Raw genomic sequence first — 13,263 nt, 5'->3', positions numbered from 1 at the left:
AAAGTGAGCATATATTGCTCTTAAACTGAGGAAAAGTAATTGTCAAAGCTTCCCTACTATCACCCAGATGAAATCTATAATGCCACTTATCATATTCTGTTCTGTAACACAGTTATATTCTCTCACATCTGTCTTCTCTGTTAGATTGCAAACTAGTTGAAGAATAGACCACATCTGTTTATCTTTGTAAGCAACATAATATAGTGTATACAATAATGCCTTATATGGGTTAAGGCTGTATTGTGCTTCAGATGAAAACAGTAAGGCATATTAGGTTAACTTCATAGAGAGCACAAGACAAACAGTGAACTTTAGTCTCTTGAATAAACTCCTGTTGAATCCACGACAAAAATACATATACTAAATGCATGCATATACCAACATGATAGTTTTCTTAATCAGATATATTCAAGACTGCTGCTGCTGCTGCTAAGTTGCTTCAGTCGTGTCTGACTCTGTGCGATCCCATAGACGGCAGTCCACCAGGCTCCCCCGTCTCTGGGATTCTCCAGGCAAGAACACTGGAGTGGGTTGCCATTTCCTTCTCCAATGCATAAAAGTGAAAGTGAAGTCACTCAGTCGTGTCGGACTCTTCACGACCCCATGGACTGTAGCCTACCAGGCTCCTCCGTCCATGGGATTTTCCAGGCAAGAGTACTGGAGTGGGTTGCCATTTCCTTCTCCAATATTCAAGACTAGTAGATGTTAAAATTTTCAAGTATCAACTGCCTAAGAACAGCAGCCCAGCACTTTGCCTGACCTAGCCAGGAAAGAAAGTCTACAATTTTATGTCTTAAGTTGACTTGGCATACAATATCCCAAGATAGTAATTATCTATCTCATTTTACATGAAAGGTGGCTGTATTTCAGTGGAAGACCAATGAATTCCCAGATATATCTTAGGTCAGACTTTATGAATAGCTTCCAGCTCCTAAATTTTTCAAAACAGTTATATGTATCACTCTGCATTATCTGTTTCTTTTTTAACTGCAGAGTACTTTCATATTTACTGTCAATTTGACCCTCACTCCAGCTGAGACTGGCACAGGTATTATCTTTCCCATTTGACAAAAGATGACTGAGAGATGAAACTTTAGTCACTATCTAGTGAGACTCAATAAAGAAGGAAATGGCAACCCACTCCAGTACTCTTGCCTGGAGAATCCCATGGACAGAGGAGCCTGGCAGACTACAGTCCATGGGGTCGCAAAGAGTCGGACACAACTGAAGCGACTTAGCACGCATGCAGTGAGACTCAAAACAGTTCTTCTGAATCCAAAATCCTGGATTTTCCATTATACCACATTTCCTCCCAAGGGGGAAACAGGAATTTAAGTTGTAAACTCTATTAAACGAGAGCCATAATGAACTCTCTACATACAGAGTGTCTATATATATATTACAGCAGGTGTTTTATAGCAGTCAACAAACACCTGCTATAATGTTGCCCCTGAATACATCCTAAGGAAACAAACCACTGCTATAGTGAGACTGATTCACAGGCAACAATGCACAAAACCATTTTCCCCTAAACATTTATAAAATAAGACTTTTTTGTTCCAAAGCACTATCCTATATATTAATTTTGTATTTTATAGTTTATAGTTCTTGTTGTTCAGTTGCTCATTTGTGCCCGACTCTTTGTGATCCCATGGACTGCAGCACACCAGGCTTCCCTGTCCTTCACTATCTCCTGCAGTTTGCTCAAACTCATGTCCATCAAGTCAGTGATGCTATCCAACCATCTCATCCTATGGTGCCCCCTTCTCCTCCTGCCCTCAATCTTTCCCAGCATCAGGGTCTTTTCCTGTGAGTCAGCTCTTTGCTTCAGGTGGCCAAAGTACTGGAGCTTCATCATCAGCATCAGTCCTTCCAATGAATATTCAGGGTTGATTTCCTTTAGGATTGCCTGGTTTGATCTCCTTGTAGTTTATAGTTAGGCAGAAAAATCTAAATTCAGCTACACAGTACATAAAAGTACTAATTTCTGTGGGCCCACTGCCCTCATCTGTAAAATGAGAATAATAAACTAACAAGGTTATCATGAGAATTAAATTATTAATCCTTACATGCTTATTAGTAAGCGAGTTTGGCCAAAAGTAAGGGCTCATTAAATGTTAGTTTTAATATTTCACTGATTCTAAGATGGTGGGACATTTTCTTATATTTTAACAACTCAGAAAAAATCCATTTTATAATCAATGATGCATCATAGCTCAATCAATAGTATTTTGTCTTAATGATACATAAAATGATGCTTCTTGCAATCTCTGGCAAGAGATTTTATAGTTGATGAAATATAATATTATATGAAATATAAGATGCTGCTGAGCAAAGATTTATCCTGCCACCCTTCTTCTATTCAAAAGATTCACAAGCAATGCACCAAATCTACATCTCTAACTCTGCTCTCCCAAGACATGTTTTCCTCTGTGACATGTGGACAGATTGGCAGCACCTCAGATTTAACAAGTCCAAAATCAGAATCAACTCCTCAGAAGCTATTATTCTTTGTTTCTGATCCAAATTAATGACACCTTAAAGAAAAACTTGCACCTGAAACTTTGTAAGTCACCTACACTTCAATCAATCAACTAGTGGACTGTCCTACAAATACTGTTACAAACCAACAAGTTCAAATATTTAAAATGTTTTTACAAATTAAAAAAAAAGAAGAAAAACCTGACTCCACCTTTACCTCCTTCCTCTCGCTCTCCTAGTTGAGGCCTTTCCTGTCTCTTAGTTGGAATCAAACACTGCATTTCTGCACCCATTTTATTTTCTACTTCTATTCTAGAAATTACCAAACTGTACCCTGAAACATATTTAGTTGTACATATAGCTGTTTCCCCATCTTGGCTCTCAGTTTCTTGAGGGCAAGGCCCATTTCTTACTCATTTTTATATACCCAGGATGACTAGTTCAATGCCTCACCTGTAGCTAATTGCTCAATAAATGTTTATGGAAGTGATCAATAAACATTTATAAACTCTTTGTTTATAAGTTTCAGGATATTTAAGCCCTTTATGAAGAAAGAAAAGGGGACTATCCAAGAGTAAAAGCTTACAAAGTTATTTCACACACATGATCTCAGTTCAGTTCAGTTCAGTCGCTCAGTCGTGTCCGACTCTTGCGACCCCATGTACTGCAGCACTCCAGGCCTACCAGTCCATCACCAACTCCGGGAGTTTACTCAAACTCATGTCCACTGAGTTGGTGATGCCATACAACCATTTCATCCTCTGTCATCCCCTTCTCCTCTCACCTTCAATCCTTCCCAGCATCAGAGTCTTGTCTAATGAGTCAGCTCTTCACATCAGGTGGCCAAAATACTGGAGCTTCAGCTTCAACATCAGTCCTTCCAATGAACACCCAGGACTGATCTCCTTTAGGATGGACTGGTTGGATCTCCTTGCAGTCCAAGGGACTCTCAAGAGTCTTCTCCAACATCACTGTTCAAAAGCATCAATTCTTCGGCACTCAGCCTTCTTCACAGTCCAACTCTCACATCCATACATGACCACAGGAAAAACCATAGCCTTGACTAGATGAACCTTTGTTGGCAAAGTAATGTCTCTGCTTTTGAATATGCTATCTAGGTTGGTCATAACTTTCCTTCCAAGGAGTAAGCGTCTTTTAATTTCATGGCTGCAGTCACCATCTGTAGTGATTTTGGAGCCCAGAAAAATTAAGTCTGACTCAGATCTGCCTAAAACCCAAACTTTTCATATCTACCCCATATCACACTAGTAAAGCATAGTAAGAGTAAAAGTAAGAAAGATAGACTGGAGAGCATCATCAGATAGTCAGATGATGAAGTTTAAAATTATAAAAGCAGAGCACCATTCCAAGGAGTGATATACTCTAGGATGTGATCATGGGTGTGGATGGCTGAAATGAGGTAGACAGAGATTTATATCTGTATCATTCACCACCCTCTCTTTGGCAAGCAGATTTTCTGTATCCATTTGCGGATAAAGGCTTTACAAATTCGGCTCATAACTAACAGAAACATCAGTGAGCTAGCCCTTTGAATCATCTCTGTCCCACTCTGAATCACACATAAAAGCAATTACCTCCCCACTGTCCAGTCCCTTAGTTGCTAGGAGAATCTTCCTCATTCACAGCCCTCTAGCCTCTTCTCAATATCACTCATAGTAAAACACTATGAAAATTATTAAGGCAAACAGTTGCAAGAGAAAATTAATAGCCTAACACAGTCCACAGGCCTATCTGTTCTCCAGTCCCAAAAAAGTACTAAGAACTAAATGCATAGAAAGAAGTAATAGAAAGAAAAAAAGAAGATTTTTCTTTTGGGAAATATGTGCTTTCTAGTAATTAATAATTTATTTTTCCTATTTTATATAATTGCTTAGGAGGAAACAATTTGTATACATACACCCTAGCATGAAATTTCTCTTGTCATATTTTGACCACATATTTTATCACTATGAGGTTCACTGGCACACACAAAAAAAGAAGCCCTGATGACTTTTTCCTTTGATGTCAGGGCCTCTCTCAAATAGTTGCTTTTGGAGATTACACCTGAGAATTCATTTTTACTGAAGAAGACAAATAGAAGAATGAGACAATTTCCTTTATAAGGCTGAACACAAAATTCTACCAATGCCTACATTTTTCTTTTCTTTCTCAGTAATCACAGAAAGATCACAACAAAGCAGGAAATACAAAGCTGGTTGCCTGATCTTCCTCATCAGGAGCAGCTACACCTAAGTATTCTATACAACAGTAAATAAGTTATGGATCTCACCGCCATTCTCTAACAGTTCAAATCTTATCAAAATATGTGGTCCTCCAACAGTGACCAATTAGTTGCTGTTATTTTCAGTATGACGAGGTCATAGATATAAACATAGCTGATGTACTTCAACGTTGTGGGTTTTATCGTTATTGATGTTGCAAATTCCCCATCTTTGGCCAATAGGAGCTTCTCACTGTTAATATTTTGATATGTATCTTTTCAGCCTTTTCCCCCCCAACAGTAACCTACCGTTTGACCTTTCTCCTCATCCCCTTTTTCATTTTTCATTGAGCTCCATGTTCACATGCATTTTCTCATGTCAATAATTTCTTTTAAAACTTTTCATCTAAAAATAATTTCAGACTTACAAAAAAGTTGCAAAAATAAAAATAGGTAACTTCTGTCTTTAGAAAAATGATATTCCTTTTTAAAAGTATGTAATGCCCCTAAGTTCAGGGCTAAGCTATTATCTTTGTTCAGCATGATAAACAAGAATTCAATATTTCTTTCAAAAAATGAAAGCCACAGATTTCAGTCTTAAATGTGAGGCATCAATTTGAGCATAATGGTCAGGTCATTAAAAAAAAAAAAGACATTACCAAGCCTATAGGATTAACATGCAATAAGCATGTATTAATTCCTATGAAGTGGTTTGATAACCTGGCCAAATTCCTTTTTTTTTTACATTTTGATGACTATCAGAAATACAGTTACTAGGAAGGTAAATTGGTAGATCTTAGAAGACTGTTTTACATTATCAACTACAGTTGAACATAACAAGTGTTTTGATCCCACATATATATACACACACCCATCAGAAATACATACGAAGGTAAGACCAAAAGACACAAAATACAAAAACATTTGGAGTGGCATTATAAAACCACAGTCCAAGATGGAAAAAAAAAATGTCCAGCAAAGGTAAATAAACTGTGGCATATTCATACACTGAGCTACTATACAGCAATACAAATAAACTACTGCAAAATGCATCAAGTGGAAGCATCTGACAAGCGTAAGATTAAGCAGAAGAAGCATCCCCCCAAAAATATTGTATAATTCCATTTATGAGAAGTCCAATATGTCAATAATACATCAATTCTTAAAAGCTCAAAAACAGGCAAACTATATTATATTTTGCTGTGAGCCTAAAACTGCTCTTAAAAAATAAAGTTTATTTTAAAAATAAATAAATGAAGTTTAATAATTAAAAAAAAAAAAAACTAAACTATTCTGTAGCATTGGAATAGTATAACATTACCTTTGGGGAAAATGGGAGGAAGTACTGACTGAAAGGAAGAGTACGTGGGCTTCTGGGGTGTTAGTAGTATTCTATTTCTTGACCAAGGTGGTGATCATTTGAGTGCGTTCACTTTGTGATAATTCAGTGAGTCATACACTTAAAGAATTGTTTACTTTAATATACATATAAATCAAAAAAATTTTAATATATAAATATTGACTCTTTTCTGAACTTTATTAAAGACAGTCCACTATAATGTATGTATAAAACACCCCAACTTAAAGAATAGTGCTTTATTTAAAAGTTAGAAAAAATAGTGCAGTATTTCCCTACTCTAGCAGGAACTTAACTTATTCTACTTATCCCAATTCAGACTTAATAATCCTAATGGATTCTGAGTTTATCTAATAAAGGAGATATTAACATTTTAAGACCTATGTAGATTGCTTGGACTCTTATCTACAGATATGTATCATAAACAGGCATACAGAAAGTACTCTACAAATATTTACCAATGATACACATCCCAAACTTTAAACAAAGTCACATAGCAAAGTCTGAAATACCTTGCACTGGTAAAACAGGATCAACGCTCAGCCTGCTGGCCTAAAGAATGCAACTTCTAGAAACCTAACCTCTCAAAACTAAAAAAATTACAGAATGTACTGCTTATAAGGAAGAACACAATTGTGACAACTCTCTTTGGCAGAGGAAATTGGTCCTTTTCCCCTTCCCTGCTGCCTGGCTCAAATAAGGCATAATCAACTTCCTGATGCCACAGCTAAGCAAAAGGAACCCAGCAGCAACTCTGCTCATGAGGGCAGAAACTACTTAAACTACTTGATGCGATGAAAACCCAGCAGCAAGGAGTTAGCTGAGGCAGATGACAATGTTGCAGAAATAAGATGAGAAGAAACCCTTGATCAACCTGTTCTTATTCCTGAAAACTCTAAAATCATTATTATTCCTACTTTTCAGAGTGATAATAAATCACTGGAGTCTTCCCAGGCTAGAATTAACCCACAATCAACAGGTGTCCTGAGTGTCCATCAGAGTCTACCTTCTAAGAGTTTCCCAGTAGTATCTGTTCAGTTAGTTAGATAACTATATGTGCTTATAAAATATAAGTTTTTCTAAGGGCAAGTCACAACATACATTGGCTTGATATAGTTCTCATTACTAGAGATATTGATTTGTTCTGTCTTAAAAACACAAGTAATAAATATTCAGCATCCCTGGTGGCTCAGACAGTAAAGAATCTGCTTGCAGTGCAGGAGACTCAGGTTCGATCCCTGGGTTGGGAACATTCCCTGGAGAAGGTAATGACAACCCACTCCAGTATTCTTGCCTGGAGAATTCCATGGACAAAGGAGCCTGGTGGGCTTCAGACCATAGGGTTGCAAAGAGTTGGGACACAACTGAGCGACTAACACATAGAAAATAAATTTTTAAATAATCAAAGAAGATAAACAAGTACGTGAAAATCACAGGTCAAACTTAAAAGAGCTGAGGTCTTCAGGATTTTGGTAAACATAAAGTTTTACCCACTGGTAAAGGATCTGCTTCTCATAGAGGACTGCTGAGATGAGAGATCCCTCCAGGTGAGTGTAATTATTATGCCAAGAAAACAGCAATGAGCAAATCACACAGAAAAGACAGATGGAAAGCTGACTGGTGATCTCCAAACATAACAAAACTATCTATAGCGATGTTCATTGTGGCATTGTTTATAATAGCAAAATTATAAATTATATTGTTTATAAAGGCAAAATTTATAATAGTAAAAAAAAATTCTGATTCTTCATCAATATGAAACTGGTTAAATTACATATGCTCATAAAATGAAACAGTACTCCACAGCCATTAAAAGGAACAATTTAAACTCACGAAAGCTGATAGGAAAATAAATCATTAAGCTTTTTAAAAAGTTAAATATACCTCTAATTGTAGAATCTATATACTTAAATGTAATGAAAATTTCCAAGATGGACAAGAAAGAGTACACAGTAGTTACCTCTGGGGAGTAAGAATAGGGAATAAAGACAGGAGAACTTTGTCCTTTTCACGTCACATCCTAAAACTGAATTTCTTATCATACATATATATCACCTCTATAATAAAGACAAAACAATGAAAGCAAAGAACAAAAAACTTAACGATGCTGAGCAGGTGATAGGACCATGATGATTTTTATTTTCCTTTTTACACTTTTCTGCATTTTCTCAATTTTCTGTGATTAACAGTATGTTAGTCCATGCGGTCGCTAAGAGGCGGACATAACTGAGCGACTTCACTTTCACTTTTCACTTTCTTGCACTGGAGAAGGAAATGGCAACCCACTCCGGTGTTCTTGCCTGGAGAATCCCAGGGACGGGGGAGCCTGGTGGGTTGCCATCTATGGGGTGGCACAGAGTCGGGCACGACTGAAGTGACTTAGCAGCAGCAGCATATATTGCTTCTTATACCCCAAGAACTTTTTTGTTTTAGATTTTTTAACAAGTGTGGTCACTTTTAGTTCAAATTAGGGAGAAAAATCCAGAGCTCAGTTATAAAGCACTATAGCAATTACAAAGAAATATGGAAAGACTCAGTTCTCAAAGTGCTTATTTATTTGGAGAAAACAGTCATGAACACCAAGACATCAAAAGTTAAAGAAAATCCTTGATTTAGTTTACTGGAGTTGCTTAGGTGGTACTGGCTCCTACGGAAGCAAAAGATACCAGTATTGTGAGGAAAGCTGTGCCAGATACTTGAAGAAAGACTAAGTGAATTATATAAAAGAATTTTTTTTTCAAAATTCAAGTCTAATATTCCACTCAATGTTGAAATTCCTTTTACCACTCATTCAATCTCTGCTTAAGTATCCTATGTCAAAAAATTCTCATAAATAGTCCATTCCATTTGTTAACAACTCTGTTTAAGTTCTTTCTTATGTTAAAAGCTAAAATGTCTCCTATCATTTTCAACACTGGCTGACTTGTCCTAGTTCTGTCTGAGCAACAGTTTAGACAATTTTCATTTACTATTATGATCCTTCTGCAAGAAGGATCAAATTCCTCAAATGGTTTCTACACCCTTCGATATTCTAATTATTCCCCTTTGAACAAACTAGTTTCTCAGTTTGCCTCTTAGAATCAAATACCCTAATTGAACACAGAATTCCAGAACTGATCTGACCAGTGCTTTTATCTCCTTAGTCTGGGTCACCATGAACACAGAGCAAGACTAGTTGCTAGGCGGTATACAATTCATCACCAAATTAGCGGCACTGTTCAGATCCTGAGTAATTTATGTTTTAAGGAATTTAACGCATTAAAAGAGAAAGATCACTGTGGACTGAGGAACTGAGGACATTTTCTACAACAAAAGTAGACTATAAGCTGGGAAAGGAAGAATACATTTTCGATAAGCGGAAAACACAGAACACTGCCATGGTGCGAATGAACAAAGCTAGTGCTAGAGCAAAGTATCTGCATAAGGACAGGCAAGAACATAGGGCCAAAAGGAGGGCTAGAGTCATACTGCGGAGAGCTCCTAACCTGCAGGGGATAAGGCATGATTAAAGGGTTAAACCAAGAAATTGATTTCTTGATTGAGATATTTGGAATGACTAAATCAATATCAGTTTGTCAAATTCAACATCAGATTAAATACTGTTTGAATTTTTTTTTCTAAGTTGAGGTATGGTTAATTCACAGTGTTGTATTAGTTACAAGTACACAGCAAAGTGATTCAGTTTTAACATATATTGTGCATTATTTTTCAGATTCTTTTCGATTATAGAGAGAAAGAGCATAGTTAACTAAACAGAATTCCTTGAAAATGAAAGCTGCCTGATATTAGAACAAATTGAAAGCAACAGCTCCTTCTCTGAAGCATCAATTCAATTAAAGAGGAATTTCTGGTTTAATAGTGCTCCTGGCTGAAGAATCTTTCATAAGGGATAGTTCTGTAATACAATGTGGCAGTAGAGAATTAAAACTGTCCAAGGGACACTGCAAACCCCAACCTCTCCCAAATCCTGCTACTCAACAGCAGGGATCTAAAGGAATAAATAGATTCCCAGCTGCTGAGAGAAAATGCCTTACTAAAAGCAAAGCAAAATTCTCATTAATGAAAAATCAACCATGAAAGAAGAAAATTTCTGTGTGTCTCATAATCCCTGGAAATAATCAAATCCATTTTGGGTTAATACAGATTTAACAAAACAGTGGGAGAGAACAGAGGAAAGCAGTTTCATTTGCGAAAAGCTGGGGGAAACACTTAACAGAGATCACAACCAACAATGCTTCTAATCCACAGAATCAAAAGAAACATGAACTCTATCCAATGAAAGGTGCTGGGAAAAGGTTCTCATAGATAAATTCCCTCACTCACAACCGAGCCACCTTATCCCACCTTGTTCAACACGGATATGATAGGCTGTAACTTGAATTTCCCAAGATCAAATTCAATACGTAATCCAAACCCTGCTTTTTCTGATCTGATAATCTCTAAAATCACAGTCCCTGCACTCATTCAAAACCAGCCCTGAGCTTCTACTATATCAGGCACCTAGAACACAAAAACCATTAAGAAACAGCCTCTACCCTCATGAAGCTTAGTCGACACACCTTGCCTCTTCATAAACCCCAAAGCTCTTGAGTTAAAATATCTTCTCAGGTGGGTCAAGCGTCTTCAGTGGAAAAGCAATAAAGGACTTCACCTTTAGTTAGTGTGAGAGAAGTAAATATAAATAAGTAAATCATACTTCTTATGCTCTGCTCTGAAAGAAGAGAAGCCGACACAACCTTTTCAAGTCGAATGAGCATACAGTTAGCCTGGACTACACAGGAGGAGCAGGGGACAAAGACAAGCAACAGGGAGGTGGAACGCCAATAAATACACTGGAAAAAGGGATACGACAGCTGTACTCCTTCAAAGCACGATTAGAAAGAACCTGCTACTAAGCCGACTGAGGTTTTACGGTGCGGCGAGAAGGAAGAAAAGAATAGAGGCTGCCCGCACTGAACTGACGCCCGCTATCCGTGTTCCCTAGCTCGTCCACTCTCACTAGAGGACAGCTCTGGATATTATTTAATAGGATCTGGGCCTGCCAGCCAACAACACTGTCACATGGCCACCGGAACGGAGAGGTAACAGTCCCTCACAGGAGCGTGAGGAAAAACAACAGAGAGTGGAAAGAACTCTTCAAGATGTTCATAAAGGAGTTAACATAATGGTTTCCCGAGACACGGGAGGGGCGTGAAGTTTGGAAAAGGTGGTAACCCGACGCCCACTGGAAGCTCGTGGAGATCCCTGAGCGACCTCGGTCCCTCCACCCCAGTCCGCGCACTCACCGCGCACGCAGAGCAGCGACATGGCCGAGCCGCCGGCGATCCTCCGCCGCGCCCCCGCCCCGCCGCCGCTCCCTCTCTCCTCTTAGCAGGTGCCGCGGCAGTTCCCGCTATCGACCCCACGGGTCTCGCCGCTCCTCATGGTCCCCGTCGCAGGCAGCGTCCCGCTGCTCCGTCTGACCCGCTCCAATTTTCACCGTCTGAGCGGGCTCCCGATAGTGGGGACTACCGGCCGGCAGGCGGGGGACTGGGCGCGGCACCACGGCGCCATCGCTGGGAGGTAAGGGCGATCGGGACTCCCTCCCTCACTCCACCCGGGATCCGAGCGAGCGCCGGGATAGAGCCTAGCCGTGGCGCCCCGCCTCCCAGCCAATCAACTCACGCCCAGTCCGCCGCCCCGCCCCCGAGGGGCACGTAGGAGGCGGGGTCCCTTTCCGCTTTCCTCAGTAAAAGAATGAAGGCTACTCGGCCCACTAACGAGGCTTACAGCCGAGAGGGGCGGGCTTCCCCGGCACCTGTGTGAGGCGGGAATTGCAGCTTTGTGCCCCTTTCATGTGGGCGGGGCTTCTACGCAGGAACAGATTCTTTTCATTGAGAATTTCTGTCCGACTTCCTTGAAGAATCTATCCCTCTGTAATATTAACAGGAAAGTACCACACTGAAACTAATTTGTTGGTTAGTCGCTAAGTCGTGTCCGACTCTTTTGCGACCCCAAGGACTGTAGCTTACCAGGCTCCTCTGTCCATGAGATTTCCTAGGTAAGAATACCGGAGTGGGTTGCCATTTCCTCCTCCAGGGAATCTTCCCCATCCAGGGATTGAACCCTCATCGCCTGTACTAGCAGGCGGATTCTCTACAATGCGTCACCTGGGAAGCTCCAATTCTTCATTAGCCCTGCTCAAGTTTCTGTGTTTGCAAGCCGTTGGCACAGCTGGATTCTGCCTGTCAGACCCAGAGAGGGTCTATATTAATCTAACAGGGTCTTTGCCCTCCAAAAGCAAACCTAGCTAGCTGTAAGTAGGAGCCTGGAGAAGGAAAGGGGAAGACTTGATTTATCCAGGGTTTGTCCAAATTTAGAGAAATATCCAAAGAAAGATTTTGAGCAAAGCAACTCCACAAGCCTAGTCAACAAAGATGCCTGATGGGCATTCTCTGGACTTCTGGACGTTGAAATATCTAGCTCTTTAGCCCAGCTGTCCTAACCTCAAGAGCAAGGGACTAAAAAGGTGTTGAACTTCTGGACTCTGGAACTAAGAATAAAGACCAAATAAAAACTAATAAAACAAAACAAAACACACACAAAAAACTCTTATGGAACCAGAGATTCTCCTAGGGGATGCAGAGGCCATCTAACAAAGGATGGAAAGTCACTCTGCACTTGGAAACAGTATAGAGTAGTGGGAAACAACCTAATAAAATCATGAAGAGCATGAAAATTTGAAGCCAATCATATTCACCTGGTATAGTACCTATTGTCATATAACAAATTACCCCAAAACTTAGTAGCTTAAAACTGCATTTATTATCTCACAGTTACTGTACAGCACAGAGAACAATATTATTACTATAATAATTACCGTACTATCAATATCCTATGATAAACCATAATGGAAAAGAATATTAAAAAAGAAGGTATAGTATGTATAACTGACTCACTTTGCTGTACAAATCATTAACACAATGTAAATCAACTATATTTCAATTAAAATTTTTTTATTTAAAAAAACAAAAATATTTTAGTGCTATCAATATATACACCAAGTTGACTTCAAAAGTCTACACAAGCATATTTCCCATCAGCAAACTGGGAGTGATATACTGATATGTACTCTGTAACACTGAACAATAACATTTAAAAAATCTTTATCAATTAAAAAAATTTCAATATTATCTCACAGTTTCTGTGGGTCAGAAATCTGGGT

General features: G+C 39.1%; 1 protein-coding gene across 2 annotated transcripts in view; it reads right to left on the bottom strand.

Moving 5' to 3' along the window:
- The window catches only part of UNC13B (unc-13 homolog B), a 204,692-nt gene extending 192,955 nt beyond the window's left edge, over positions 1–11,737 (bottom strand). Inside the window, exon 1 of one of the 2 annotated variants that reach the window (XM_044940001.2) lies at positions 11,345–11,737. In XM_044940001.2, coding sequence (XP_044795936.2) covers positions 11,345–11,366 — 22 coding nt within the window. In that variant the 5' untranslated portion in view covers positions 11,367–11,737. The remainder of the gene's footprint in view (positions 1–11,344) is intronic. The other variant, XM_044940000.2, reaches the window with a different exon arrangement.
- Between the last annotated feature and the right edge of the window lie 1,526 nt (positions 11,738–13,263).

The sequence above is a fragment of the Bubalus bubalis genome, chromosome 3 (assembly GCF_019923935.1).
Source record: "Bubalus bubalis isolate 160015118507 breed Murrah chromosome 3, NDDB_SH_1, whole genome shotgun sequence".
NCBI lineage: Eukaryota > Metazoa > Chordata > Mammalia > Artiodactyla > Bovidae > Bubalus > Bubalus bubalis.
This window is presented reverse-complemented; position numbering and strand designations above follow the sequence as displayed.